At 43.2% G+C, this 27,246-nt stretch overlaps 1 protein-coding gene across 6 annotated transcripts in view; it reads right to left on the bottom strand.

Moving 5' to 3' along the window:
- Positions 1 to 26,789, bottom strand: part of PYGL (glycogen phosphorylase L) — a 50,687-nt gene extending 23,898 nt beyond the window's left edge. For 3 of the 6 annotated variants that reach the window (XM_025295784.2, XR_003112355.2, XR_003112356.2), the window contains exons 1-10: positions 26,360 to 26,789; positions 20,481 to 20,582; positions 17,449 to 17,527; positions 15,333 to 15,436; positions 7,130 to 7,261; positions 5,424 to 5,535; positions 4,817 to 4,899; positions 1,541 to 1,684; positions 916 to 1,008; positions 80 to 226 (exon numbers count right to left, since the gene is read on the bottom strand). In XM_025295784.2, coding sequence (XP_025151569.1) covers positions 80 to 226; positions 916 to 1,008; positions 1,541 to 1,684; positions 4,817 to 4,899; positions 5,424 to 5,535; positions 7,130 to 7,261; positions 15,333 to 15,436; positions 17,449 to 17,527; positions 20,481 to 20,582; positions 26,360 to 26,602 — 1,239 coding nt within the window. In that variant the 5' untranslated portion in view covers positions 26,603 to 26,789. The remainder of the gene's footprint in view (positions 1 to 79; positions 227 to 915; positions 1,009 to 1,540; positions 1,685 to 4,816; positions 4,900 to 5,423; positions 5,536 to 7,129; positions 7,262 to 15,332; positions 15,437 to 17,448; positions 17,528 to 20,480; positions 20,583 to 26,359) is intronic. The other 3 variants (XM_025295785.2, XM_006067091.3, XM_006067092.3) reach the window with 3 other exon arrangements.
- Between the last annotated feature and the right edge of the window lie 457 nt (positions 26,790 to 27,246).

Raw genomic sequence — 27,246 nt, 5'->3', positions numbered from 1 at the left:
AAGAGGGAAGACTGTAGCTACCCTTAACATCTCTAGACCTCCTTCTCCAGAGGGTTATGAATCTGTCAAAGTGACTTACATCTAAGTGCTTCTGATTTATCTCGTAAATGATTTGCAAATGTCGAGGAAGCAACTTCTCCACCAGCTCTACAGGCCAGCGCTCCAGGGCTTCTGGGAGCACCGTGTGGTTGGTGTAGGCGAAGGTCTTCTGGGTGATCTCCCATGCCTGGGGGACAGGGGGTTGGGGTTAAGGGGGTAGGGTTGTGTGTGTCAGTACTTCCCTCTGCAGAGAAGCTGCCGTAGGTGCACCCCATCCCTCAGGCCAAACGTTTCCTCGACTCTGGCCTGTCTGCCACAGGACGATTCTATCTGCACGTATACTATTAGGAGGTTCCTCAATGATAGTATAGGTAGCGGGAACATGTTTTCTTGGGGGTGGAAAAAAAAAAGGCAGCAAAACTGTCCAATAAAACTTAAGACAGCATGCTGATAAATCTTCTCTATTATCCTAACTTGTCTTTTGTTTATTAAATAAACAAAATTTGAGGAATAAAGCTTAAGTAATGTTCTGAGAAAGCACAAAATATGATTAAATTCAATGGGGACACTTTTGATTAGCTCCAATCTGAGGCTAGAGAGTTTAATTTAGAATCCTTTTAGACACAGAAATGGGAAACACAATATAAGCCTTGATATAGCCACCGAGCTGTGTGCCATTAGCAAGGTGTTTATTTCTTAGTCTTACTCACTCCAAGAACTGAGAAATGTCAGTACCAGTGCAAAGTTCACCTTTCCTTGTTGTAAATTATCAACAGTGACTTATTTTAAAAAACTGTAAAAAGGAGCTTTTGGCAAAATCTCTCAGTCACAGATATTCTGGTCACTCAAAAGAAAAAGAAGCCAAACACTCCAGACCTTGGACCAGGGCAGTTTTTCAATATCCACAAAAATCCTCATCAGCTCAGGGATGGCAAGTGAAGGGTGGGTGTCATTCAGCTGGATGGCAACCTACAAGGGGAAAGGAGAGCAACATGAAGGTGGCCAGCGGCCCATCTCTGGCTTCCTTGTCCTTGTCCATAGCTCACACACACACCAAACAAGCACCTACCTTTCATGGAACACTTTAAGTACACTGTAGCTATGCAACTTTTTTAAAAATTGAAGTTGATTTAAAATACTGTGTCAGTTTCAAGTGTACAGCATAGTGATTCAGTTATATATATATATATATACACATACACACACACACACATTTGTTTTATAGGTTCTTACAAGCTATTTAATTTCCCCATGCTATACAGTAAATCCTTGCATCTTATCTGTTTTATGTATAGTAGTGTGTATCTGTTAATCCCACAGTCCTGGTTTGTCTCCCCCACCCCACTCTGGTAACCACAAGTTTGTTTTCTACGTCTCTAAGTCCGTTCTGGTTTGCATACAGATACTCAGAATTTTTAGCGCTGAGACAGCTGAGGAGTAAGTCTGATGGAAGTCCTGATCCTCTCGGTGGTTCCCACCTGCACTCAGACTGAGTACTTGCCTGATCTGGGAAGGCATCGAACGCAGTTTTGGTGCTATTGCTGGAGTCAAACTTGGAGGCTTTGAAACGTCGGATCACATCTTGCAAGGTAGCAGCTACCACAAAATACTCCTGCTTCAATCTGAGCTCCTTCCCTTCAAAAAACTTCAAGCCAGAGAGATTGAGTGAGAGGGTTCACACTAGGAGTGGCCAAAACATGACTGGCGTCGCCTGCCCAGGGGCCTGTAACATCTGTGGGATGTCTGGTGGAAGATGGCAGGTCGAAGGCCAAGCATTAGCCTCCTGGAGCTCCGTGAAAATGACAGTAAAGGATTTTAGAAAGGCATACTGATAAAGGATGAAGGGAATGGAGAGAACACAACAGCAACAACTTTTTAGAAGTTGAAAAACAGATGGATAAATGGTGTCCTGCATCCCAGAAGATGTAGGAAAGCTGACTCTTGACCTAGTGGGGAAAAGCCAAAGGAACAGCCCAGTGTATACATCGAAGCTCCCCAAAGGCCCAGAAACTGTCCGAATTGTGTGCCTTTAGACATAGGGACGAAGAGGGGGTAAAAAGTTAGTTGAGAGTCTAAGAAGCAGTTGGCCTCAGACCTCATCTCCAGTTCCCTCAAATGAACAGTCTCCTTTGCCAACTCAGGCAGAAGGTGGAGATCTAGTCCCTGGAGATGGCTAAGCAGGTGCAGGTGAAGGCAGGGGCACCATCCCACACTAAAACGGGGGAAGAGGGTTCAGTGAAAGTGTGTGTACTGAACGCTGATACTTTCAGCCTTCTTCTCCCAACCAAATTTGAGAACACAGGCAGTTAGTGTTAATTTCACTGAAGAAAACAGCTGCAAGCATCTTCTCCAGGGAATCTGGCCTGCCCAGAAGAGAGAAACTAAAGACATGGACATGCAGAGCTCCACCAGGAAGTGGCCCCAACAGGTCACAGGATAGTGAAGCCAAATAGATAAATCCCAACCAGAAGTACAGAGCTCCCCAAAGCTTGTCAGTACCTCTCTCTTTTAGTGGGCACTTAAGGGCCATTAGCCATCTAAGAAAAACTTCTAAAAGATGTTGAAATATAAAAGTTAACTTAGAAGAAACAGAGATTAAAGAATGATTATAAGAATACTATCAATAATATTCTCAGATAGATTAGATATTGTATTCAAGAAATAAGAATAAGATGTTTTAAGAAAATATCTAGAGCAAAAAAAGACTACTCAAAAATTAAAACATGATAGCCAAAGTGAAACAGATTGAGAGAGTTGCGATTGCCCATAAGGTGAGTAAGACAGAGATGATAAATAAAAGACAAGAGGTAAAGAACCAGTTGAGGATGTTTAATAATTCCAGACCATTTCTCAGAGAGCTATAGTCCTGTATTCCCAGACTGAAAGGGTACCCAGGCGTGAGGAGTGAAAACAGACTTACACCAAGCACCTCCCCCTCTAAAAAAACTTACAGTACATTTTAGTACACTTGGAAATAGGGGGTTTAGAGGGGGATAGAAGGAGAGGAAGAGGGAGACTAGAAGCTTTCAAAGGGGAAAAAAGCAGAATACAAACAACAGATCAAGAATTCAAATTGCACTGTGTTTTTCAGCAACACCAAAAAGTAGATAAAAAAGAAAAATCTTTGCGTCCTTGATATCCAGGCAAACTACCAATGTGAGGGCAAAATAAAGACCTCTTTCAACATGAAAGGTCTCAAAAAAATTGGCCTCACATGCACCCTTTCCCAGGAAGCCCTAAGCATGTGTACTATCCAAACAAGGGATCAAACAAGCAAAAAGAAAATGCGGGATCCAAACAAATGACCTCAGAGAGCGTAAGAGCACAGAGGTCCTTAGAACGGCGGGAAAGTCGCTCCCAAGATGCCAGTGGAGTAGCCAACCAGGAGAGATCCAGAAGGGACTTCAGAAAGACCGAGTCAACAGAATGCCCAAGGTGTTTGAATATATTGAGAGGAAATTTCTACAACTGGGGTAGAGTATAGGATAGATTAGGGCAAAGTACTCAGAAAACCAAGCCAACAAAACAAGCGTCAACTCCAGGAAAAAAAAAAAACTTCTTACAGAAAGGAAAAATGACATGTTGATATGGACGGGCATGGATCAGCTGTCTGTAATATTGACAGGTCATTATAATGTAAACACTAATTGAAGAGCTAGTGAAAATAACCATGTAATTATGTTGAGAGACTGTGTGCTGTGCTTAGTCACTCAGTCATGTCTGACTCTTTGTGACCCCAGAGTCCACCATGCTCCACCATGTCCATGAGATTCTCCAGGCAAGAATACTGAAGTGGGTTGTCATGCCCTCCTCCAGGGCAGATTCCTCTGAAACGTACTGAAGTTACATCGTTTCTCCCAAAGGAAAAGTAACATATACCATTAAGTTCCTGATAATGCTGCAGCAAATCCACTTACTCCTCCTTGGAGACAGGTTTAACAGCAAGTGGATATCTAGTCATAGGACCATTTATGTCCTAGTCCCCAAGATCCTTATTTTGTGGCATCTTTGTGGCGCAGACTACTAATTTGGTTGCTTCTGAGATTATTACTTTAAAAAAAATTATTATACTCATAGAGAAGTTAGAGCTAAATACATTTAAATCCGTTAAGAATTGATAGTAGTCATTTGAGATTCAGTCCCAAGTGTTTTTTTTTTTTAACTAAGTTATTTTTAGTGTAAATTTAGGAATGATCTGCACTCCATGTGCTGCAGTCCATGGGGTTGCAAAGGGTCGGACGTGACAGGGAGACTGAATAACAGCAACAGGGATGATCACCTTTAAGAAAAAGTTTAACAAGATAAATCAGTGGCATAAGAAACAACTGTCTGCTCCTGGGTCTGTTCTGAGGTCCATGACTCCCACCTCTCCTGTGGGCAAAGGGGCAGAGGAGACCCATGAGTGAGGCGAAGAGGACAGGCAGGACCCCTCCAGGGACTTCTGATGCTGAGGATGAAACTCCTGTTTGGAAAGGAAGAAGTGCTTCATCCCAGCTGCACCTCATCTTTTATATCTAGGTTTTGTTTTGAAATACATGGACATAGCCTCCCAAATAGGGATGGGTGAAACATCAGTTCTGATTTCATGAGCCATACAAATTTGTTTTGTACGGAGGGGAAGGGGAAATCTAGACAATGCAGGATGAGATATGGAGATTATTCCTCACTGACGGGGGAAAAAAAAACATTATTAAGTATGTGCTTTATGGCCACTGAATAGGCACTTGTGAAATAACCCGCTTCTGTTTCCACTGAGAAAGCCAGCTTGACCACTCACATTATCATTGGGATAGAGGACCCGGGAGATGTTCTCGGCCAGATTCCGGTCCAGCACGGCCTGAATGTAGTCTCCAACATTAACTGAAGGAAATGTTAGAAAAATCAATAAACAGACAGGCCAGCTGCTGTCTTCAGAACCCCCATCATCTCACCTGATGCTTGCTGAATACCCTGCTTGTTGAATACCCCAACCTTTTTGGGGCCAGGGACTGATTTTGTGGAAGACAATTTCTCCATGGACTTAGGGTGAGGGGGATGGTTTGGGATGATTTACGCACACTACATTTAGTTTGGATTTTATTTCTAATCTAATGCCACTACTGATCTGACAGAAGGTACTGGTCCATGGCCCAGAGGCTGGGGACTTTCTGCCATGTGGGGTTCCTAAAACTCCTAAAAAATCAAAAGGATTTCAGCAAAACTTCAAGCTCTGATTCACAGGAGAGTCTATGAAGGTCAGACTGAAGGACTGCTTTAACCGTGTTCTCCATACCTGCTCCATAAAATGCTTAGTCACTGAAGAGTTCATATCAGAAACTCAGCTCTCTTTGGCTCTAATTAGTAAAGAAAAAGATTAAAGACACACGAGCCCGGGCTGCACTCACAGTCTCTGAGGTTGAAGTCGTTGGGTGCCCGGGCAGACCAGAGGCGCATCGTGTTGACGGTGTTGTTCAGGTACCCAGGCACCGGGGTGTCATACGGGAGGGCCAGGACCACCTGTGGGGTGAAACCAAGGCAGCTGCTCACTGGTGCCCATGGAGGAGGGTGGAGGGTGCACAGAGCTGGGAGACAGCAACGGGAATTTGTTTCCTGGCTCCATCACCAACTCAGATTGTATGATCCCTAAACCAAGACGAGGCTCCCAGGGCTGGAGTGTCCTCCTCCCACTGGAACAATCTGAATGGCTGGAACGACCCAGACAGATGAACCCCTATATCAGTTTCACGTTGACTTCCCTTTGTGTCTTTTGCCCTGATCTGGATGCAAATCTTTCGCATTTCAGATCAAGCCATTGCTCTAAGAATAACAAAATATGATGTGCAAAGTAGCAAATGTGAATCTGTACCCATTAAGAATAGTAATCAGGATAAGTTTCATGTTGATTATTCGATGATCTGATTTCAACTATGGTGAAAAATCAATGGAGTAGGAAATGTACGAAGATAAACATGACATACGAAGTTTAAAATGCTATGCTAGATTTTTCACAGTTGCATGAAGAAGAGTTGTTTTAGTGATCTAACAAATCAGCTGATAATTAGCTGAGATGGGTCTAAGAGGTGAGCTTCGGAAAATTTAGCTCAATATTTGTGATAGTCATGGAAATAGAGAACAGGAAGATGAACTGCATTTTACATGACTTCTTCTATTCCCTGCCTCATCAGAGTCAATCTCTAAGGAAGGGGAATGACAGAATGGTTGAATTGGTGGATGCTAGAGATCATTTAGTGCAACTTACTCATTTCGGATATGAAGGGAATGAGGCTGAGAAGTGACCTACCCAAGGTCACAGACAGTGGTAGTGTTGAAACCTAACCACAGATCTCTTTAATTTGGTCTGCTGAATTATAAACAAATGAAGGACTCTAGTCTATATCAATGACATACATTCAGTCATACTTTCATGAACATCATAATCATAGAGTAACAAATCACACTGACTTGAATATCTTTTACTAGGAAATTAAGGTCTGTGGAGATTCTTAAAGCAAGTTGTGATCAATCAGGAAATCATTTACAGAGTGGGACTGAGCCCGGATTCAAACATGACTCATCTTTCTGACCCTGGCAGCATAACTGAGGCAGCTGGGGAAGCGCATGGCTCGGAAGTCCCTTTAGAGAACTTTGGGGAGAAATCACCACCTCGGAGCTGACATGAGGCTGTGCCTTCTCTGGGATGCTCTCATGGTGGTGGGAGCATGATCAGCCCCCAGATTTGTAACTAGTGAGGTCAGAGAGCGTGAAGTCAGACCTGGTGTGTGCCTGTTTGAGGGCTTTCAGCAAATTGAATTGTCTGTGTCATTATTGTGTCAGTTCAGGTCCTCAGGGAAGCAGACGGCAGGGAGAATTAGAAGTGCAAGTGACCTATTGCAGAAATGCTATGAAAAATTAGGGGGAAGGGGACGGGGGAAGGGGGAATTCGTTCAGACTGCACAGGTGTGACACCTGTGAAGAGAGAGGGAAATAAGGAACACATTTATTTATAAAAATACATTGTTATTCAACATACAATACACTATACTGAATACCATCTACACATCATACTGTGTTGTCCTCTGTACAACGCTCAGTGTGAGGACTCTTGAAATACCTGGGTGTCGGTCCATTTGGTCCCGGCCTCCGTGTGCTCTACTCTTCCATAGAAGTGAACAGGCAACATGAACTCAGGGCGGGCCTTCTCCCAGGGGTTTCCATGCCTGAGCCAATCATCTGCCTCTTCTATCTGCAAAAAGGACATGGCTTATAATTTGTTTTTCAGGAGATGTGGACCTAACTCTTCAATTATATCAAATCAAAAATATTTTTGACTGGATCAACTCAGTACTGCTTTGGCAAGAAAGATGTTGGTTCTGTTAACCTCAATTCATCTTTGTTATTATCATACAGCCTAAATCATCAATACTTGGTAATATTGCTCTAAATATTATATATATATATTATTGTGTTTAATCCTCATAGCAATCCTGTAGGAGGGAACTTACAGCTTCTCCCTTTTTAAAGGGAACTATAATTGCTCAAAGTTGCATGGACAGTGAATGATGCAGATAAGATTTGATGGTAGGTCTGTGGGTTCATCAATTGAAGAATTGATGCTTTTGAACTGTGGTGTTGTAGAAGACTCTTGGGAGTCTCTTGGAATTCAAGGAGATCAAACCAGTCAGTCCTAAAGAAAATCAGTCCTGAATATTCATTGGAAGGACTGATGCTGAAGCTGAAGCTCCAATACTTTGGCCATCTGATGCTGGCCTGAATCATTGGAAAAGACCCTGATGCTGGGAGAGATTGAAGGCAGGAGGAGAAGGGGACGACAGAAGGTGAGATGGTTGGATGACATCACCGACTCGATGGACACGAGCCTGAACAAGCTCCAGGAGTTGGTGATGGACAGGGAAGCCTGTTGTGCTGCAGTCCATGGGGTCACAAAGAGTCGGACCCAACTGAGTGACAGAACTGAACTGAACTGTGGGTTCTAAAGCCTGTGCCTTAACATCTGGGAAGCCAACTGTCTAGCCTGAGGGAAAGAGAGGCCTCCCAGTGGTGTCTACTGTTGGATACCTGGACCTCATGGGTCCTACATCATGATTTTCTGTCAAGAGCTTTGTGCCTAGAAAGCACAGAATCAGTGGAGAAAAGCTACTCATAGAAAGCTCCCTTATTTCAGCATAGGTACAGAACACTATAACTTTTTCTTTCCATTAAAAAAAAATTGAAGTATAGTTGATTTACAATATTGTGTTAGTTCCAGGTGTTTATAGTGACGGCGCTTTTGCAGATTATATTCCATTACAGGTTATTATAAGATAATAGGTAGAATTTCCTGTGCTATACAGTGTATCCTTGTTGCTTATCTGTTTCACACATAGTTTGCTAATCCCATACCCCTAATTTGTCCCTCTCCTCTTCCTTCTCCCATTTGGTAACCACAAGTTTGTTTTCTATATCTGTGAATCTATTCTGCATATGCATTTTTGTATTATTTTTTAGATTCCACATATAAGTGATAACATATTGTATTTGTCTTTCTCTGTGTGACCTATTTCATTAGGCATAATAAGCATAATATTCTCCACATCCATCCATGATGCTGCAAGTGGCAGCATTTCTTTTTTATGGCTGAGTAATATTTCATGGCATATATATATATATATCATACCTTTATCCGTTCATCTGTTGATGGGCACTTGGGTTACTTCCATATCTTGACAATTGTAAATAGTGCTGCTGTGAACATTGGGGTGCATGTATGTTTTTGAATTCGTGTTTTCATTTTTTTCAGATATATGCCCATGAATGGAATTGCTAGAAGATATGGTAGTTCTGTTTTTAGTTTTTTAAGGATTGTCCATTGAGTCCCACAGTGGCTGCACCAATTTATATTCCCACCAACAGAACACCATTACATTTTGTAGTCTTTGTTTAATTTAATCCTCATGTAATTTTGATCTGATAATGAACTAATACTTACAGTCCATTTTGAAAATAACACATACTAACAAGGTAAGGAATTTATTTTATTGATAACTTCAATGTATCCCCATGCAGTTATGTCAGTTTATAACAAAATATTTCTTATACAATTTTTAAAATCAGAATTTGTATTTAGGGCATCCTGGACATCAAAAAAATTTTGTTTTCCATAAAAAAAAACATAAAAATACCAAAACAATGACAAAACATACGGTGGGAGGGGGTTACATTTTTAAAGATATTATTAGTGAAAACTTTAAAATACTGTATATATATTAAAAGATGGAATTGTGTTCTGGAAAGGAGGGAGGGTTAAGGTTTTTTAATACAAAGTTCTCTTGTCAATGAAATTACCCCAAATATGGTTATTTTACCTATTTGCTGCCTCACCCTTCCCTCATAGAAAACTCAGCTTTAGTTTAAAGAGATATTAATTATGAATTATCACACAGTGCTGGATGCTTCATGATAACCTATATATGAGTTCAGTGTCTGCCCCAGGCAGTGTGGAGAGAGGTGAACAAACACAGCTAACTTTTGAGATATTAGATAAAACATTAATGTCAATAGCCAGACAAGCTAACACATATCCATTTATTCAAACACTGATCATGACTTTATATTGGGAATGCCAGTAAGCTGCCCATTAACAGGAACTACCAGCAACATGATGAATGAAGAGGGGACTCACAGAAACAACATCTTTAGATAGAAGGTCTGGAGTTAGAGAGCTGCTGGAGACAGGAGAATGTAGCAGATGCAGGAAGGGAAGACTGGACCTAGATGTGAGCTAATCAGTAAAATGCATCCTGTTCAAATGCAGAGTCTCAGGTAGTATGGGGTGGCGGGTCTCAAAATTTGCATTTAAAAGTCTGCATTTTAACATGAAGACACTGGGTACATGGTGCAGCCTGGAGCTACATGTGATACAAAGTCAGGAACTATAATTCAGATCTGAGACTTCCGCTATCGTCATAAAGAGAACAAAAAAAGACAATGAAAATTTAACAAGGAAAGGACTGAATTTTTATCAGTTGATAAGAGATTGGTAAAGTTAGAGCCCACTAGCTTATATTAATAACTAGAAATTTGATGAAAAATAAATGAGAATGTCCACAAAGCATCAAACATCCTTAATTACAAAACACTTCATGCTGCACTTAGGCAAGGGGGCAGGTTCTGGGTTTCAAATACTGATCAATGTGAACACTGCTTTCTGTAACAGGAATGAACCTTAGGGCCTGAATGCCTCATTTCAGCACCCAGGACTGTTGTTAATATACACCTTCAGGTTGTATGTGAACCAGGAGGACAGGGAGGCAGAAGCAGCTTTCCTCTCAAAAAATGTGCACAGGTTAAGGGGACAACATGTTTTCTGCTGATAAATGCAGCAGAATCAGACTGCTCTCCCCTCAAGCAGAATGAAATGCCCGTGGAAGAGAAACTGAACTCCGGGCTTCCCACCACCGGCCCCTCCCAGCCTCCCGTGCAAGTCCGAGGTCGTATTTGCTCTTTTGAGGACACTGTCAAGTGATAAGGGACTGACTAGTCAGCCAGTCACTCTCAAAGCAATCCAGTGTTGGTCTGATTTTCCCCACCAAATAATGGCTGCTTTTAATTCCACTGGGTTACTTAACACATTCTGTAGGAGAACAGAACTCCTAGCTTGCTATTCTTTATTGAGTCTCTTCTTGATTTTGGCAAGGAATCTGTCAATAATTTCCTCAATTATACAAAGCTTGTTTTTAAGGTAAGTTGAAGCATAAATGTTTCATAAACACAAGCTGATCTGAGCAGATCAGAAGAAAAAGAGAGAACTGCCCCCCGCCACCCAATCCACCAAGGCTGTGGGGTGGTGATAAACCTCTTCTCTATCCTGCTTCCTTCCAGCAAATTAGTCTGTAAATTTAGATTTCCATGTAGCCAGTGATCCCTGAATGCCCCAGCTTGCGGAGCCATATGAAGAGCAGGGGCCAGATGGGAGGAGAGCTTTCATTTATATCCAAGTGGGCTGTTTGGATCTGAACATCCCAGATGAAAAGGAGCTGAGATAAAGCAAGCAGAAGACTTGGAGTGAGGAGCAAAGTGCCCCTCTGGGTAGGGGTGAGGAGTGTGTGGCAGCTGGATCTGGCATCTTCCTAGAGAAATTACTCAATGGAATCTGTTCCTGCCAGCATGGAAGCAGAGGTCAGCTCAGGGTCTCAGTCAGTGATTGAATACTAAGAAATGCTTTTCCTCTCAGTTGTGGGCTACACAGGACATGAAGAATCAGTGAGTAAAAATCAGGTGGTGTCAACAAACTTTGCTGTCTGATGGTATCAATCATTGATAAATGTTTCTGGGGAACACTGAGAACCCAACAACGGTCACAGGAAGCTTGCTGGGTAATGTGAACTGTGCATGGCTAGTCAGAGCAGGCTGGGCACGGGCTCTAAGAGACAGAAGTTTCCAGCAGACGGTTCGATTCAACCCTGAGATTTCTACTGCCAGCATATTTTTCCACCCAGAACTTTAGCACGTGACTGTTAAACTTTAAAGTGAGGCTGTCGCAATTGCCTTCCCCCTTTCCCTCCCAGTGTCCAGTCATTTTCAGAGAACTATTCCTGATAAGGTTTCTATGATCCCCAGTAGAGTTCAAGGTAGGTCAAGCATTTTAGCAATAAAATTATTTTCTTTGAGGGCAGGGTGGAGTTCACAAAGAACACTTTGTTACTCCAAATCTTCTTTGAAGAGAGCCTTCAAAAACTGAAAGTCTACCACCCTTTAAAAATCTTCCTAGCCTGTGCAATTTTCATCAGCCTCTTCTATGGTAAGAGCAACCCTGTAGCTGATATGAGTCGGGGAGTGATCATGGGCTGAAAAAGCAGGTTGCTTTCCTGAAAGATAGATATATATATATATATAAATGGAAACAGTTTCTTTTTTATGGTATGATGTATTTTATCTTTGCTCTTTAAAATCCCATCCCAGTGAGCAATGGCTATGGTAGATAAAATTAGGTGTCTTTCTGACTCAATTTCAAGTTGTAACAAAAGAAGTGATGAAGGATAGTGAAGCTAGCTTTGAAGACTAGCCAAAGCCATTTGGTCTCTCTTTTTCCCTTAAAACGCTGGGGATGTATACTTCTTGGGTCTCAAAGGAGAGAAGGGAAGGCTTCCTGGAATAAGGCCATTTAAGGTAGCAAAGGTCAAAGGTGTGAATAACAGAGTGGTCTTTCATAAGACTTTGGGGAAAATGCACTTGAAAGAATTTTCTTGAGATTGAGCAGCTGAATTTAAAAAGAAATCTTTCACAGAAAAGTAAAAAATAAAATCCTTAAACATTGTGGGGTATAATGAGTATCACATAGGATACAAAGACTGAGAATGAATACCATGTATTGCTTGGTTACGGTGTGTTAAAATCTTGGTCCTGCTGGAAATCCCTGCCAAGCTAGGCTTCTTACCATGTAACCCTAGATTTCTTCATTGTAGAAGGCAGCCAATTATTTTTTATAACTTTTTATGATTATAAAATACACATTTCTTATAGACTCTGACTCATGTAGAAGAATAAAAGGATAGTCAAAGTCACCCATAATCCTATCTCCCAGAGATAATTAATTACTATTGAACCTTTGAGATATGTGTGTATATATATATATATATATATACACACACACATACATATATACTTTTTTTCCCTAGTATTTTATCTTTTTTGCTTCCTTTGGATAGGTCATACTATTCACATGATCCTATATCCCTTTTTTTTCAACTAACATAAACAATTTCCCATTTTACTATAATTAATCAAAAACATAATACCAGTGGCTATATTAATATATTATACAATGCCACAATTTGTGAAAGTATCCTCCTTTTATTAGGGAAAATTAACATTCTTGAGTACCTACTTGTGTGCCAGACATTTTACACATTTTTATCATAATTTTGGAAAGCTGGCATCTCCATTTTGCAGACAAGAAAACCCAGGTTCAGAGAAGTTAAGTAACCTAATCAAGGCAACATAACTCATAAGGGTAATGAGTTGCAATTAGGCCTCAAATTAGAAATGAGATCTCAAGTTAGAGCCCAAATGTTTTTTCCTACCCAATACTGCCTCCTAATTGGTTTAGGAGTAGCTGAAGATACCGGTCCCATCACTTCATGGCAAATAGATGGGGAAACAGTGGAAACAGTGGCTGACTTTATTTTTGGGGGCTCCAAAATCACTGCAGATGGTGATTGCAGCCATGAAATTAAAAGATACTTACTCCTTGGAAAGAAAGTTATGACCAACCTAGACAGCATATTAAAAAACAAAGACATTACTTTGTCAACAAAGGTCTGTTTAGTCAAGGCTATGGTTTTTCCAGTAGTCATGTATGGATGTGAGAGTTGGACCATAAAGAAAGCTGAGTGTCAAAGAATTGATGCTTTTGAACTGTGGTGTTGGAGAAGACTCTTGAGAGTCCCTTGGACTGCAAGGAGATCCACCCAGTCCATCCTAAAGGAGATCACCCCTGCGTGTTCATTGGAAGGACTGATACTGAAGCTGAAACTCCAATACTGTGGCCACCTGATGTGAAGAGCTGACTCATTTGAAAAGACCCTGATGCTGGGAAAGATTGAGGGCAGGAGGAGAAGGGGACAACAGAGGATAAGATGGTTGGATGGCATCACTGACTCAATGGACATGGGTTTGGGTAGACTCTGGCAGTTGGTGATGGATAGGGAGGCCTGGCATGCTGCGGTTCATGGGGTCGCAACACGACTAAGCGACTGAACTGAACTGAATTGAAGATGCATTGGTGGTGGTGGTTTGGTCGCTAAGTTGTGTCAGACTCTTGCAACCCCACGGACTGTAACCCACCAGGCTCCTCTGTCCATGGGATTTTCCAAGGCAGGAATATTGGAGTGGTTTGCCATTTCCTTCTCCAGGGATCGAACTCAGGTCTTCTGCATTGCAGGCAGTCTCTTGCATTGCAAGCAGATCCTTTACCAACTGAGCCACTAGGGAAGCCCCTGAAGATACACTGGTCCTTAACAAAATTTGGAAGTTTGTCTTTCAATAGGTTCCCTATATTCTCCTTCTGGGACTTTCCTCGATGCAACCTCTCATCAAATCAAATCTTTTAGTACCTACTTTCCTTGGCCCAGAAAGTGTCCAAATACTGAGGGAGGAGAAAGCAGATGGTGATGACACTCAGCTTCTCATCCTTCCCCTCTCTGGGGATTAGCTGCAGCCGAGGTCCCCCAACCCAATGCCTGAGTGTGCTGCCTTTGGACTGACTCTTAGAACTCTGACAAGGGCTTAGAGAGGTCAGGCTTTTTTGAAAATCCAGTATCTTTGGGGTCTGGGTATGAGACAAGGATAGGGAGAAAGAGAAAGCCTAAATCACATTTAAGATAAGGAAAACTGTCCGTGCACGGACAGCTATATGACTGTAGCTCAAAGGATTACTAAAGATAAACAGAAACGAATACTTAAGAATCTGGTTTGGTTATATGAAAATAAAATGAGAGTCATTTATATGGATTAATTACTATTTGTGCAATTTTCTATGGGGCACTATAATTACACATATTAAATATGTGCCAGATTTATTTGATATAATAGTTAACAAGGCTGCCTACTGTTATATTAAAAAAAAGCAGAAAACTGAGTTTATATATCTTATAAGATAGGCATATTAAAATGTGAGTTTGAGCAACCTCTGGGAGATAGTGAAAGACAGGAAAGCCTGGCATGCTGCAGTCCATGGTGTCACAAAGAGTTGGACACAACTGAGCAACTGAACAACAAAGGCATACTAAGGAGGGCAAGACTCTGAATGTAGAAAAGAATACTGATTGTGACTGGGAAATCTGGGGATGTAGATTTACCAAAAGTGTGATCTGAGGTGACTTCACCTCTTAAGAGCCTCAGTTTTCTCACCTACAAAAATGGTGACATGCTTCCTACCTGCAAGGGCTACTGGCAAAGATCATGAGTCAAAAGACATGCTCCTCCATTTTGCATGCTGCAGAGATAGGACACTGCCCATTACAGGTGGTCTGCATTCAGGTACTCAGTGACAAGTATCTTCATGACTCTCTAGCATCCTTATGAGTCTGGCACTGTAAAAGATGCTATGGATCTGGTGGTGAATTACTGGTGACACTGGCGGGCTCTCGGCTCTTAGGGAGCTTATATCGCAAAGTGGGAAGACGGACAGAATTCACAGATGTCAGTCAAATGCTACAGACATTAGTAACGCCCTCTGTTAAATTCTGTAAATTATAAATCATCCAGAACATCAAGGCAAAATTTTACTGACAAAATTAAAAATATGAGTCACATACCTGCCATCCATCTCGAATCTTCTGATTGAAGATTCCATATTCATATCGGATGCCATAGCCATAGGCTGCAAGCCCCAGAGTTGCCATGGAATCCAGGAAGCAGGCTAAATTAAACCGAGCACAAGCAAAAGACAGAGTTATCAAGGTAAGTAAAAATTTGTCTTTCTCTAAAAAACAAGGCAGCCACAAAACATTTTTCTATGAGAAACCGTATTTATATTTTAAAGCACAGAGACTGCTGCACAGTGAGTATTAATTTTTAAAGTCACATTTTCCCCAATTATAATAAAATAAATATCATAGAAAAGTTAGAAAATACAAAAATTCATAAAGAAGAAAACAAACATCATTTATTATCTCACTATCTAGAAACTACAACTACGTTCATGTTGGCATTCCATTTGAGAATAGCTAAGGAAAGCTAAGCTAAGCAAAGAGTCGGACACGACTGAGCGACTGAACTGACCTGAACTGAAGGAAACTGGTCTGTGTTAGCCATGTCTTTCATTGTGCCTGTCCCTCGCACTGCCCTTTCTAGGGAAACCTGTCTCCATGCCCCCTTGCTTGAAAAGACATGTATAATTTACATGTGACCTGTCTGACCGACTGGGACATCTGTGGCAGACTCTCTTTCTGGCTGATGGAATTCCAGTGTTGTTCACATACCAGGTTATGCTTAAGGGAGGCTGGACCTGGAAGTGAATATTGCTTGACTAAACTTCTAGGCTAATCATGGTAATTCTATGTCCTTCACCAGTTTTGGTTTTGGCCTGAGCATACGATGCATCATTCTATCCAATGACAACTCCTAGGACGTCTGCTGGGTACAGTTAAAGATTCTCCTTACTGCTGCTGTCTTTTTTCCATAAAAAGTCAAAAGAACCACAGAGATGCAGAGTCCTGACTGAACTGTGCTGCTGAATAAATAAACCTTGGAATGGCCAAACTCTAGAGTTGTTCTGTGATAATACACGGCCTTGTTGGCTGAATTTTTTAAAACTTTATTTTAGTTTTGGTTCTGTGTTGCTGCACTCAGGCTTTCTCTCGCTGTGGCAAGCAGGGGCTGCTCTCTAGCTGTAGTGCACAAGCCTTCTCGTTGCAGTGGCTTCTCTTGTGGCACAAGGGTCCTAGAGTGCAGGCTCAGTAGTTGTGCACAGGCTTGGTTGCCTCATGCTGCATAGGATCTTCCCGGACCAGGAATCAAACCTGTGTCCCTTGCATTGGCAGGCAAATTCCTAACCACTGGACCACTAGGGAAGTCCAGGATGCATATTTTAAATTTAATGGTATTGGTATTATATTTTTAATATTTTCCTCTATATTTGTTGAAAAATAATTTCTGGATAAACTGAATCCATACAAAAAAGGATATTCATTAATTAAATTGAACCAATACTATAACAAGTGTATCACTGCCTACTAGTCAATCAAAAAGCAAACTGTCCAATGCACAAGAGGATAACACAATGGCTAAACAACTTCGGTTCTACCACACAAGTATGTGAATTGAGCAGTTGGGGACAGTGAAGTGAAGGGGCCAGTGTGGAAACCCTTCAGGGCACAGGAAGCATCTGGTTAGCTTTGGGGTTTGAAGCAATGTCTCCAAACTTTTTAAGCAATGTCTCTTTTGTTCAAGTTCCTTTCTCGACTGTCTGTCTATCTTGCTTGCTTGCTTGCTAAGTCGCTTCAGTCATGTCCGATTCTGTGCGACCCCATAGACGGCAGCCCACCAGGCTCCCACGTCCCTGGGATTCTCCAGGCAAGAACACTGGAGTGGGTTGCCATTTCCTTCTCCAATGCATGAAAGTGAAAAGTGAAAGTGAAGTTGCTCAGTCGTGTCCGACTCTTAGCGACCTCATGGGTTGCAGCCCACCAGGCTCCTCCGTCCATGGGATTTTCCAGGCAAGAGTACTGGAGTGGGGTGCCATCGCCTTCTCTGACTGTCTGTCTAGAACTGGTCGAACCACAGTGCAGAGCCAAAAGCAAATACATCTATTACTAGGTCACACCTTGCACTTCTCCTATACAGTCTGCTGGTTCTATAGGAATAGTCGTGCTTGGCATCTGAGAAGGTGTCAATAGCCAGACAACACAGCACATTCACGATGTCGCTTACCAGCAAGCCTCCCAAGACCACCATTGCCAAGCCCAGCATCTTCTTCAATTTCTTCTAACTCCTCCATATCCAATCCAAGCTGGGGATGAAAGGAAAACAACATTGAACGTGGATACAAACAAGCCACTTCAGAGAGAGCAGTCATGTCCTAAAGCTCTGGGTTGGGCATCCAGGTTCATCTGTGAACTCAATCCTTCCAGGTCCCTCAATGCTAGAACTGACATCAGATAACCCCTGCAGATGCTGGTGACTGAAGATGCAGACTGTCTATGAGGGCACAGCAGCAGGCTGGAGAAGAGTATGGGCTCTAAATATCCATTACGACTCTGTTATTTATTAGTTACATGACCATGGGCAAGGTACTAAATCTCACTATGACTTTTATCTCCTGCTTAAAAATGAGGACATGGGAGCAGTCCAGTGGTTAAGACTCCATGCTTCTATTGCCGGGGGCCCCGGTTCAATCTCTGGTGGGGGAACCAAGATCCTACAAACCGTTCCATACAACCAAAAGAAAAATAATAAAACTAAAAAAAAGTTAAAATGAGGATAATAGTATCTATTGGAGAAGGAAATAGCAACCTACTCTAGTATTTATGCCTGGGAAATTCCATGGACAGAGCCTGGCGGGCTGCAGTCCACAGGGTCTCGAAGAGTTGGACACGACTTAGCGACTAAAATAAAACAATGACAATAGTCTCTATTTCATTTAGGACTGTGAATTAAATGAGATTATACAAACAAAGCACTCAGAATGATTCCTGGGTAGATACTCCTCAATAAATATTGGCTATTACTATTTCTTAAAGTTATTTTTTTGTTGTCAGGGTAAAACCTCAGAGATAGTCTAGTACCAAGTCCACACTAACTGGACTAAATTTGAAAATTAGGGAAAGATATGAGGTCAGATTCTCTGGGATGGACTAAAGTTCATCTTTTCATGACCACAATGTATTTACTCACTGAGGTCAAAGGTTGTTAACCCAAAACCAGTTAGTGAGTCACTGCCTGTAAGATCTGGGGCCAGACAGTAGTCAGGGAAACCTCAGTCCTGTGGTCCAGCTGGGATGGGCCTAAAATCCTCTACTTCTCTCTGGGGGTAGATAACAGGCTATAAGGGAAGAGTCACAGGGGAGATAAATTAGGAGTTTGGTATTAACATATGCACACTCTACTATATATCAAATAGGTAAACAATAAGGACCTGCTGTATAGCACAGGGAACTCTACTCAATATCTTGTAATAGCCTATAATGGAAAATAACATAAAAAGGGGGAGACAGAGGATGAGATGATTAGATGGCATCATTGACTCAATGGACATGAGTTTGAGCAAGCTCTGGGTGTTGGTGATGGCCAGGTAAGCCAGGTGTGCTGCAGTCCATGGGGTCGCAAAGAGTTGGACATGACTGAGCAACTGAACTGAATATGTCACTATGCTGTACACTTGAAACTAACACAATATTGTAAATTAACTATATGCAATTAAAAAAAGAAAGAACGAGAGAGACTGTGAGAGGCAGAGGAGCATCTATAAACTTGGGATTGGATGGAACTGGTTGACAGTCAGCTCTCTGTCCTCAAGTGTTAGAACCAACACAGCCAGAGGCCACTAGCAGCAATATGGACTCATATCAAAATTGTGTAGTCCTAGAGATCATTTTGGACTGCTCATCTTACCATGAGGAAACTGATGGTCAGATAAATTAAAATACTTGTCCTCTGCTGACTAGATAATAATTTAGCCCATGCCTGGCTAATGATGGTCCTTTGTGAAATGATTGCATTCTTATCTGAAAGTGATGCAATCCATGAAATTAGATATTGTTTTACATGGAAACATACTCATTTAAAAATGCATGCTTAAAGTGGATGCCCCAGTTGCCATGGGGCTGGTTACCAATTTGAATTCCTATCTTTATGTCAAAAGTTGCTTTCTGGTACAAGTCTTGATAACTGCATCTTCTAAAGAGTTCAAAAATGGATCTGCCTCTGTTCATTGTTAAAAGGGCTTTCAAATTTGCTCCCGGTTCACTAGAGTACTAGGGTCCCTGTGATGCCAACTGCTAATACTAGCGCTTAGGATTTGTAACACTCTTAAACATTTGAGTCTAGAGTAGGCTATACTCCTTGAGCAAGGAGTCACTTCATCCCACCTGGTTCAATTCTGGTCCAAAGGAAGCATATTTTTTCAGCTGATACCAAGGGAAGCAAAGAAAAGGGAAGCAGAGAGGAGCTGCAATTGTTCTTTGACACAGAATGCTCTGCTAAACCCACATGAAGGAAACCAGCCCTAGTGACAAGCAGCTGTCCACATGAGGGGACAACAACCCCATGCCAGGACAAAAGCAATTTAAACAGTCTCTCATCTAGAGTGCATCTTTGCAAATACACATTCCTCCCATCAACCACATCAGAAAGGTTAATGACTATTTTTGGTATGAATATACTTGAAGGTCAGGAGAGGACCAGTTAAATATGTTCATGCAAACAAATTAGCACATCAGGTTCAAGACCTCAAGCTTCTTGTTTAAAGAGGAAGTGTATTTTTACATCTCATGAAGCAATGGAGAAAGTATGACAACAGAATTTTAAAAGCTTATTAATTTCAGATAATGTCTTGATATACAAGTAACAGTCAAATTTTGATCATTTTTAAAAAGTAGATAGGAGTCCAAAGAAAAGCTTGTGATTCTGACAACAGGGACTCAAGTAGTTTTTAAAGGCTGTTCAGATGCAAATTTCTAAAATGCAATTTGTTGTGGAATGCTGTCAAAAACTGATTGCAGAACAAAATTCTCATGGGGCAAAACAAGTTCTTTAACTGTGTTCCCTAACTGTGTTCCTCTTAAACCATAGATCAGGAGTACTATAGTGTACATTTCTAACAGTTTGAAACAGCCATGTCTACAGAAACAATTTTTCATCTTTTTTCTTTCTTTTTTTTTAGGGGGGATGCTCTCTCCCCAAGGTTCCTGAGTTGAACTTGAAATTTAAAGGGAGAGAATGAGAGAAATACAGAGATAACATACCTGGTAGATGGCTTCATCACAGGCATTCTGCAGGCCAAGGTTGATCATGGTGTTCTGTAATGTTCGGCCCATGTAAAATTCCAAAGAGAGGTAATAAACCCTCTGAAACAAAGAAAAATGATGTTATGTGAACAGCTACGAGGCCAATCTTACTTGTCAACATAAAAACACAAGGTAAGCAATGAAAAACAAATAGGCAGGACTACTTTAACTCAGGTTCAAACGAGACGCCTATAGATGCATGAAGGGCTAAAGAAAAGCTGACAAAATAGAAAACCATCTCATATCCTGGTTTTGGTAACACCTAAGCTGAGCGCCGAAGAATCGATGCTTTTGAACTGTGGTGTTGGAGAAGACTCTTGAAAGTCCCTTGGACTGCAAGGAGATCCAACCAGTCCATTCTGAAGGAGATCAGCCCTGGGATTTCTTTGGAAGGAATGATGCTAAAACTGAAACTGCAGTACTTTGGCCACCTCATGCAAAGAGTTGACTCATTGGAAAAGACTCTGATGCTGGGAGGGGTTGGGGACAGGAGGAGAAGGGGACGACAGAGGATGAGATGGCTGGATGGCATCACGGACTTGATGGACGTGAGTCTGAGTGAACTCACTCAAATTGGTGATAGACAGGGAGGCCTGGCGTGCTGCGATTCATGGGGTCGCAAAGAGTCAGACACAACTGAGTGACTGAACTGAACTGAAATATCTTTTACTCCCAGGGAGGAGGGTGGAAAAAAAAAGCAAACTCATCCAACTAAGCAGAGTCAATGTTTTTTGGGTTTTTTCTTCCGATTCACAAGCCTCATGAAAAAGTGTATGTTTTGGGTAAACAGCGGTCAGAATGACATAGCTCATCATTCATCTGTAAAATGTTTCTAGGATGATGGTCAGGTGGGTTTGGCTATGAGTACCTCAAGTCATCCAAGAAACACGAAGATTAACTCCTTTCAGACACACCCACTGGCTGCAAAGTAGTCCTTAACTGTTAGTGCAAGTAATATTATAATTAAATATTTTAGGATTAAAATTACTCTAGAAAGTCTATGAATTGACAATAGTTTCTTCTGAATAACAAGTTTATTGGTGTTTATTCTTGGTGAAATGGGACACTTCTCTATCAGCTTAGAAACTATTTGCCTTTGACATGGTAAAAGCCAGGTAAATACGATCGGAGTTGAAAGTGAAAGGTGCAAAGCTCAGACATTACTAAAACCCTTTAAAATATAAGTGCTGCTGCTGCTGCTAAGTCGCTTCAGTCGTGTCCAACTCTGTGCGACCCTATGGACTGCAGCCTACCAGGCTTCACCGTCCAAGGGATTCTCCAGGCAAGAACACTGGAGTGGGTTGCCATTTCCTTCTCCAGTGCATGAAAGTGAAAAGTGAAAGTGAAGTCACTCAGTCGTGTCCGACTCTTACTGACCCCATGGACTGCAGCCTACCAGGCTCCTCCATCCATGGGATTTTCCAGGCAAGAGTACTGGAGTCGGGTGCCATTGCCTTCTCCAAAATATAAGTACAGTTTACTAATTTAAAAAAGGATCATTAACTTTATCACCCTCTTAAAAAGGATTTGGTCAAGCAGAAAATACTAAAAAAATATGAATACATTTCAATATAAGGAATGCTTATTATAATATTAAACTCATTAGTTGCACATATATACTTAAAATGTTATAAGAAAATGTCAATTTAGAAATCTCAGTTTTCCTGTTTTCATTTTATGAAACAATTGAATTCGAAGTTGCCCATGGAGAGTCAATATGTCATTTAATACTATTTTCCAGAGCACATCATTATTACTTTTATCCAAGTTGCTTGAATATCTATAATGCTATCGTTAGGGCTCTCACTAGTTTATTAGATACCTTTCTGAGTTAGGAAAAGGGGGCAGATGCAGGCCAAAGAGGTGCCAGTTGCCACTCACCCCCATGACTGGTGCCCTGGTACCACTTAAAAAAGGAAGAGTTTCTCAAGCCACAGACACCCATTTAGGTAATCAGGGCAATTATTTTCATTCTTCTCTGTGTGCATTTTCATGATCTCTATAATAAAACCACTATGTATGGCGTTTTTACTTTTTGGTGATCTAGAAAAAGCTTGCTTATAAACACAGTATATATATATATCAATCACTTGCAATTGTGAGGTCATAGCCCCAGGAATCGGAGAAGGCAATGGCACCCCACTCCAGTACTCTTGCCTGGAAAATCCCATGGACAGAGTAGCCTGGTAGGCTGCAGTCCATGGGGTCGCTAAGAGTCGGGCACAACTGAGCGACTTCACTTTCACTTTTCACTTTCATGCATTGGAGAAGGAAATGGCAACCCACTCCAGTGTTCTTGCCTGGAGAATCCCAGGGACGGGGAAGCCTGGTGGGCTGCCTTCTATGGGGTCACACAGAGTCGGACTCGACTGATGCGACTTAGCAGCAGCAGCAGCAGCAGCAGCCCCAGGAATAATGACTACCTCTGTGTTAATTTTCTTTCTCTCCGTCTTAAGAATTCTAAATTAGCATCAATTTAAGAGTTTTTCAGATATTTCAAGCTCTTCCTAAAAAAAAAAAAAAAAAGTTGCTGCTTAAAATAAAGTATTTTAAAATAAAATAAAGTAATTGGAGAAACTTGTTGCATGACAGGTTTTCCAAAGACATGAATTAAAGGTGATTTCCTATTTTCCCATAAATAAATTTTTTGGGGCGGGATTGCACCTTATTTTGGGGATACAGAAGACCTTAAAAAAATTGATCTCCCTCATCCTCTTAGTTAGTGATCTCTAAACACTTAAAACATACTTCTGGTAGTAAAATATTTGAGCATTGCCTATATATGCTATAGATTATATACATGCACTCCTATTATTAATATCTTATGTATATTTTACAAAAAATAGAAATTTTCAAAAGGCTTATAAAGATAAAATAAGAGGACAAAACAGTATGTAATATTTTAAAAATAATTTAAAAATTTTCTAGCATTAATTAGAAGCCCTGGTAGTTCTGGGAAGGTGTAGAGAAAAGACAACAACACAACTGAGCCTTGCAGGGCAGGTGACAACTGGGCAGAGACACCTGGTGGGAATGCCATTCTGAGGGAGGGGTGCAGTGTTGGCAGAGACCTGGAAGTGGGGAGATCAGGGCATGGATGGGGATGGCAAATCGGGTTGGTGGGAGAACATGGTAAGTCCAGGAGGGTTATGGGAAATAACGTCACCTGGGCTGTGATGGGCCTTCAGTGCTAGATTAAGAGGACTGTGCCAGGCGACCAGAGCCAGTGTTAGAGAGCTGAGCAGAGGGCAAGCTGTGTCACTTTAGGAGGGTTAATCAGATTATAATGCATAGAACGAGATGGGATTGCAAAGTCAAATGCCTTCAGGAGCCAGGCTGAGAAGATAAATGCATAAAGGCTATCCCGAAAAACAATGAGGAGTAGTGGGCAGAGCTGGTTGGACATGTCCTGCCCAAAGGCATGGAAAATAAAATTGCTTAAAGATGTCTAACAGACCAAACAAAATAAGTCTGCTAGCCATTTATTCAGCTGCATGCTGCCAAGTTTAACCACTTCTGGGAAGCAATCACTTGGAAATCTACTTCTTGGGAGAGCAGAGATCAGGGCCTCAATTAGGCAGAGAAGGGAGAATGGAGGAGAGTGGATGATTTCAAGGCAAACTGCAGAAATCAACAGAATTTGGTGAATTGCTGAATGGGGAATACACGAGGAAGTCAAAGGTGAAAGTAGAGTTTTGTGTCTGGATGACCTGTCAGGATGACAATGCCATTAACATTAGAAACACAAGAGCGGGCGGGATTGGGAGGGATGATGATTCTGAGTTTTTAACATGCTGAGTTTGAGGGAATAAGGGGAGATCTAGTTATGGTCACCAAGCACTTATAAATGTAGGAATGGAGTCTGAAAAGGAATTGAGACTAGAGATCCAGACGTGATCCAGATGTGGGATTCATCTGCAGTTGCCAGGCAGAAAGGGAGGTGGGAGAGAAGCTTGGACACACCTACTGGCTCCACTCTGTGCTGAGGGATGGGACCTTTGATTAACAAGTGTGCAACGGATCTTGTTCACTTGTATCACTATCAGAATACCTGGCTTAAATGCTTGCCCAGTGCAGAAACTTTCAAGAGGAGAGAACTATGAAGTACCAATTAAGTCATTGGAGAAGAAACATACAAGGCGAGCATGTGTTCTATGGCACTAAATACTTTGGAAACGTATGTGTGTGTCAGGGGAGGCGGGAGGTCTAAAACACGGCTCATCATCTCACACTCCAGCTTAAAAACTTAAAGAATAATTTCTAATGTAAGGTGCAGTCTTTTCTATGCAAATTGACAATACACTAAATATATGCATTCGCAAAGAGTCAGACACGACTGAGCGACTGAATTGAATTGAATTGAAATATATGCATACATAAAGTGTTTTCTAAGGATATATTTTGGGGCTTCCAAGGTGGCACTAATGGTAAAGAATCTGCCTGCCAGTGCACCAGACGGCAGGAGTCGTGGGGTTCAACCCCCGGATCAGGGAGATCGCGTGAGGAAGGAAATGGCAACCCACTCCAGTATTCTTGCAGGGAGAATCCCATGAACAGAGGAGCCTGGAAGGCAGCAGTCTGCCGGGTCTAAAATAGTCTGACACCACTGACCGCAGTGCAGCAGCAAGAAAATATTTTACCAGTTGCTACCTTCCGGTAGAGGCCTAGGCGTCAGCGCTGAGGAAGTTACTTTCCATTTGAAAGTTTCATTAGAGCTGCAATTTCTCACTCAGGAATTTTTTGCTGAGGGGCTCTTTGAGCACTTGGAATATGGACTATTCTTTTTCATGCTTTCTGTGCTAAAACAATTTGTAATAAATGTTTGGGCCACTGTCTCCAGGATTTACCCATTTTTCACCCTTTCCAATACACTCCCTCACCCTTACTGGACACAACACGGTCCTCGCAGCCAAGTCCTCCTCCAGCCCCCGTGCGGTGGGTAGGAGTGGTTTGTGAACAGCGGTTCCTCAGCAGTCCGGGGGTGGCCTGGCCCTCGGCCCCCAGCCAGCAGGAACCAAGTCATTCCAGGAGCTCCACACCCCACTCCAGGTACTGGGGCGCGGCGGGGGGAGGGTGGTGGTGGCGGATACAGAGCTCTGAGCGTGGGTCAGGACCTCTACCCCCGCCCCCTCCTACTCCCCCCATCCCTTCGTCACACTCGGGTTGTGCTTTCGACCAGCCCGGGTCTTGCACGCAACCCCCATCTCATCTCCTTCTCTAAAAAGGTTCTGTGGGCTGTGATGCGCCTTCCTCCAACTCCTGCCCCACCCGCCCCCTTAAATCTTATCACCATTTGCCACCTCGGCAGGTCTCGGCTCCCTAAACCTTCAGTTCCCCCCTCCCCACCCCGCCCCGCACCCCCCAGGCAGGGTTTTTATCCCCCTTTGTTCTGGATCGACTGTTTGGGGCCTGGCATTCAGACCGGAGCCGCCAGCTATCTCTAGATTAGATGCTGAGAGTAGATGCTCCCCAAAAAGTTTGTGAAACCAGTGGACAGGCGAGGGAGGCTTGGGCTTCTGCTCCAGGAGATCCCCGGGGACGGGAAGCGCAGTGGTTAGGGTGGGGCTGGCGCTCGGATAACCGAGACTTAACTGGGGTGTTGGCGGAATGCCAGATCTGACCCCGGCTGCACACCCGCCGCCCACACACTCTCCCCCGGACTTCGTCGGGTGTGTGTGTGTAGGGGGAGGATAGGGGTTAGAAGAGGTCACCCCCAGGGCTCCACCCATCCAGCCGGGGCCATCGCCCCGACGCTCGGTTGCCGCCCTCCCAGAAGGGCAGGACGCCGCGGAGGGCACCGGGGAGCGCCCGCCGGCCCCGCCGCGTGCGGGTAGTACCTTGGGGCACTTCTCGTAGTAGTACTGCTGCGTGCGGATCCAGCGCCCCACTAGGTGGTCGCGCACCGTGTGCGCCAGCGCGAAGAAGTAGTCGCGGGGGGTGGCCACGTTGCGGTCCTTGACCAGAGTGAAGTGCAGGTGCCGATTGAAGCCCTTCTTCAGCTCGGCCACGTTCTCCACGCCCACGATGCCGCGGATGCTGATCTGCCGCCGCTTCTCCTGGTCGGTCAGGGGCTTGGCCATGGCGGCGGCGGGCAGCGCGGCGAGCGGGACGTGCGGCTGCGGGACGTGCGGCTCCGGACAGGCGGCGGGACAGGGGCGGAGCAGCTCTACGCCGCTCGCGGCTTTTGAGTCGGAAGAAAGTGTGGGGTCCGCCCCTGGGCGCGGCGGCGCCGCCCCGGGTCCCAGCCCGCCTGCCTGGGTAGCGGAGGGAGGGCCCGGCTCCCCCTCTCCCTACCTCGGGACTCTGGGCCGGCGGGGCGGGAGCGACGGTCGGTGCCGGCCGGTGGGGGACCTCTGCGGGCGAGAGTCTGCGCACCCGCTATGCCTGGATAGGATAGGATGAGATGGTTGGGAGCCGTGGGCGCTGGCGGCTGGAGGGACCTCGAGTGAATCCTCTTGGCGGTTGAAATGGGATCTGTGGTAACTCATGGACGCTCCCTTCAGGGTCTGTGGAAATGGGTGAGGGGGGAGAGTGGGGAGAGGAGGGAATCTGACCTGCTTCCCGGCTCCGGAGTGTTGGGTATAAGAAGAATGTCTGGGTGTGAAAGCGTTGTAAGCAGATGGAGTGGGAGTGGGTGGGTCCCTAGAGATAGAGAAGGGGTTTGTGTGTTGGGGGCGGGGGGGGCTTTCTTGACCTAAGAGAAGGTATTTTTGGCCTAAGCCAT

This window comes from Bubalus bubalis, chromosome 11, assembly GCF_019923935.1.
Source record: "Bubalus bubalis isolate 160015118507 breed Murrah chromosome 11, NDDB_SH_1, whole genome shotgun sequence".
Taxonomy (NCBI): Eukaryota; Metazoa; Chordata; class Mammalia; order Artiodactyla; family Bovidae; genus Bubalus; species Bubalus bubalis.
The sequence above is the reverse complement of the archived record's forward strand: the minus strand, read 5'-3'. Positions and strand labels throughout refer to the sequence as shown.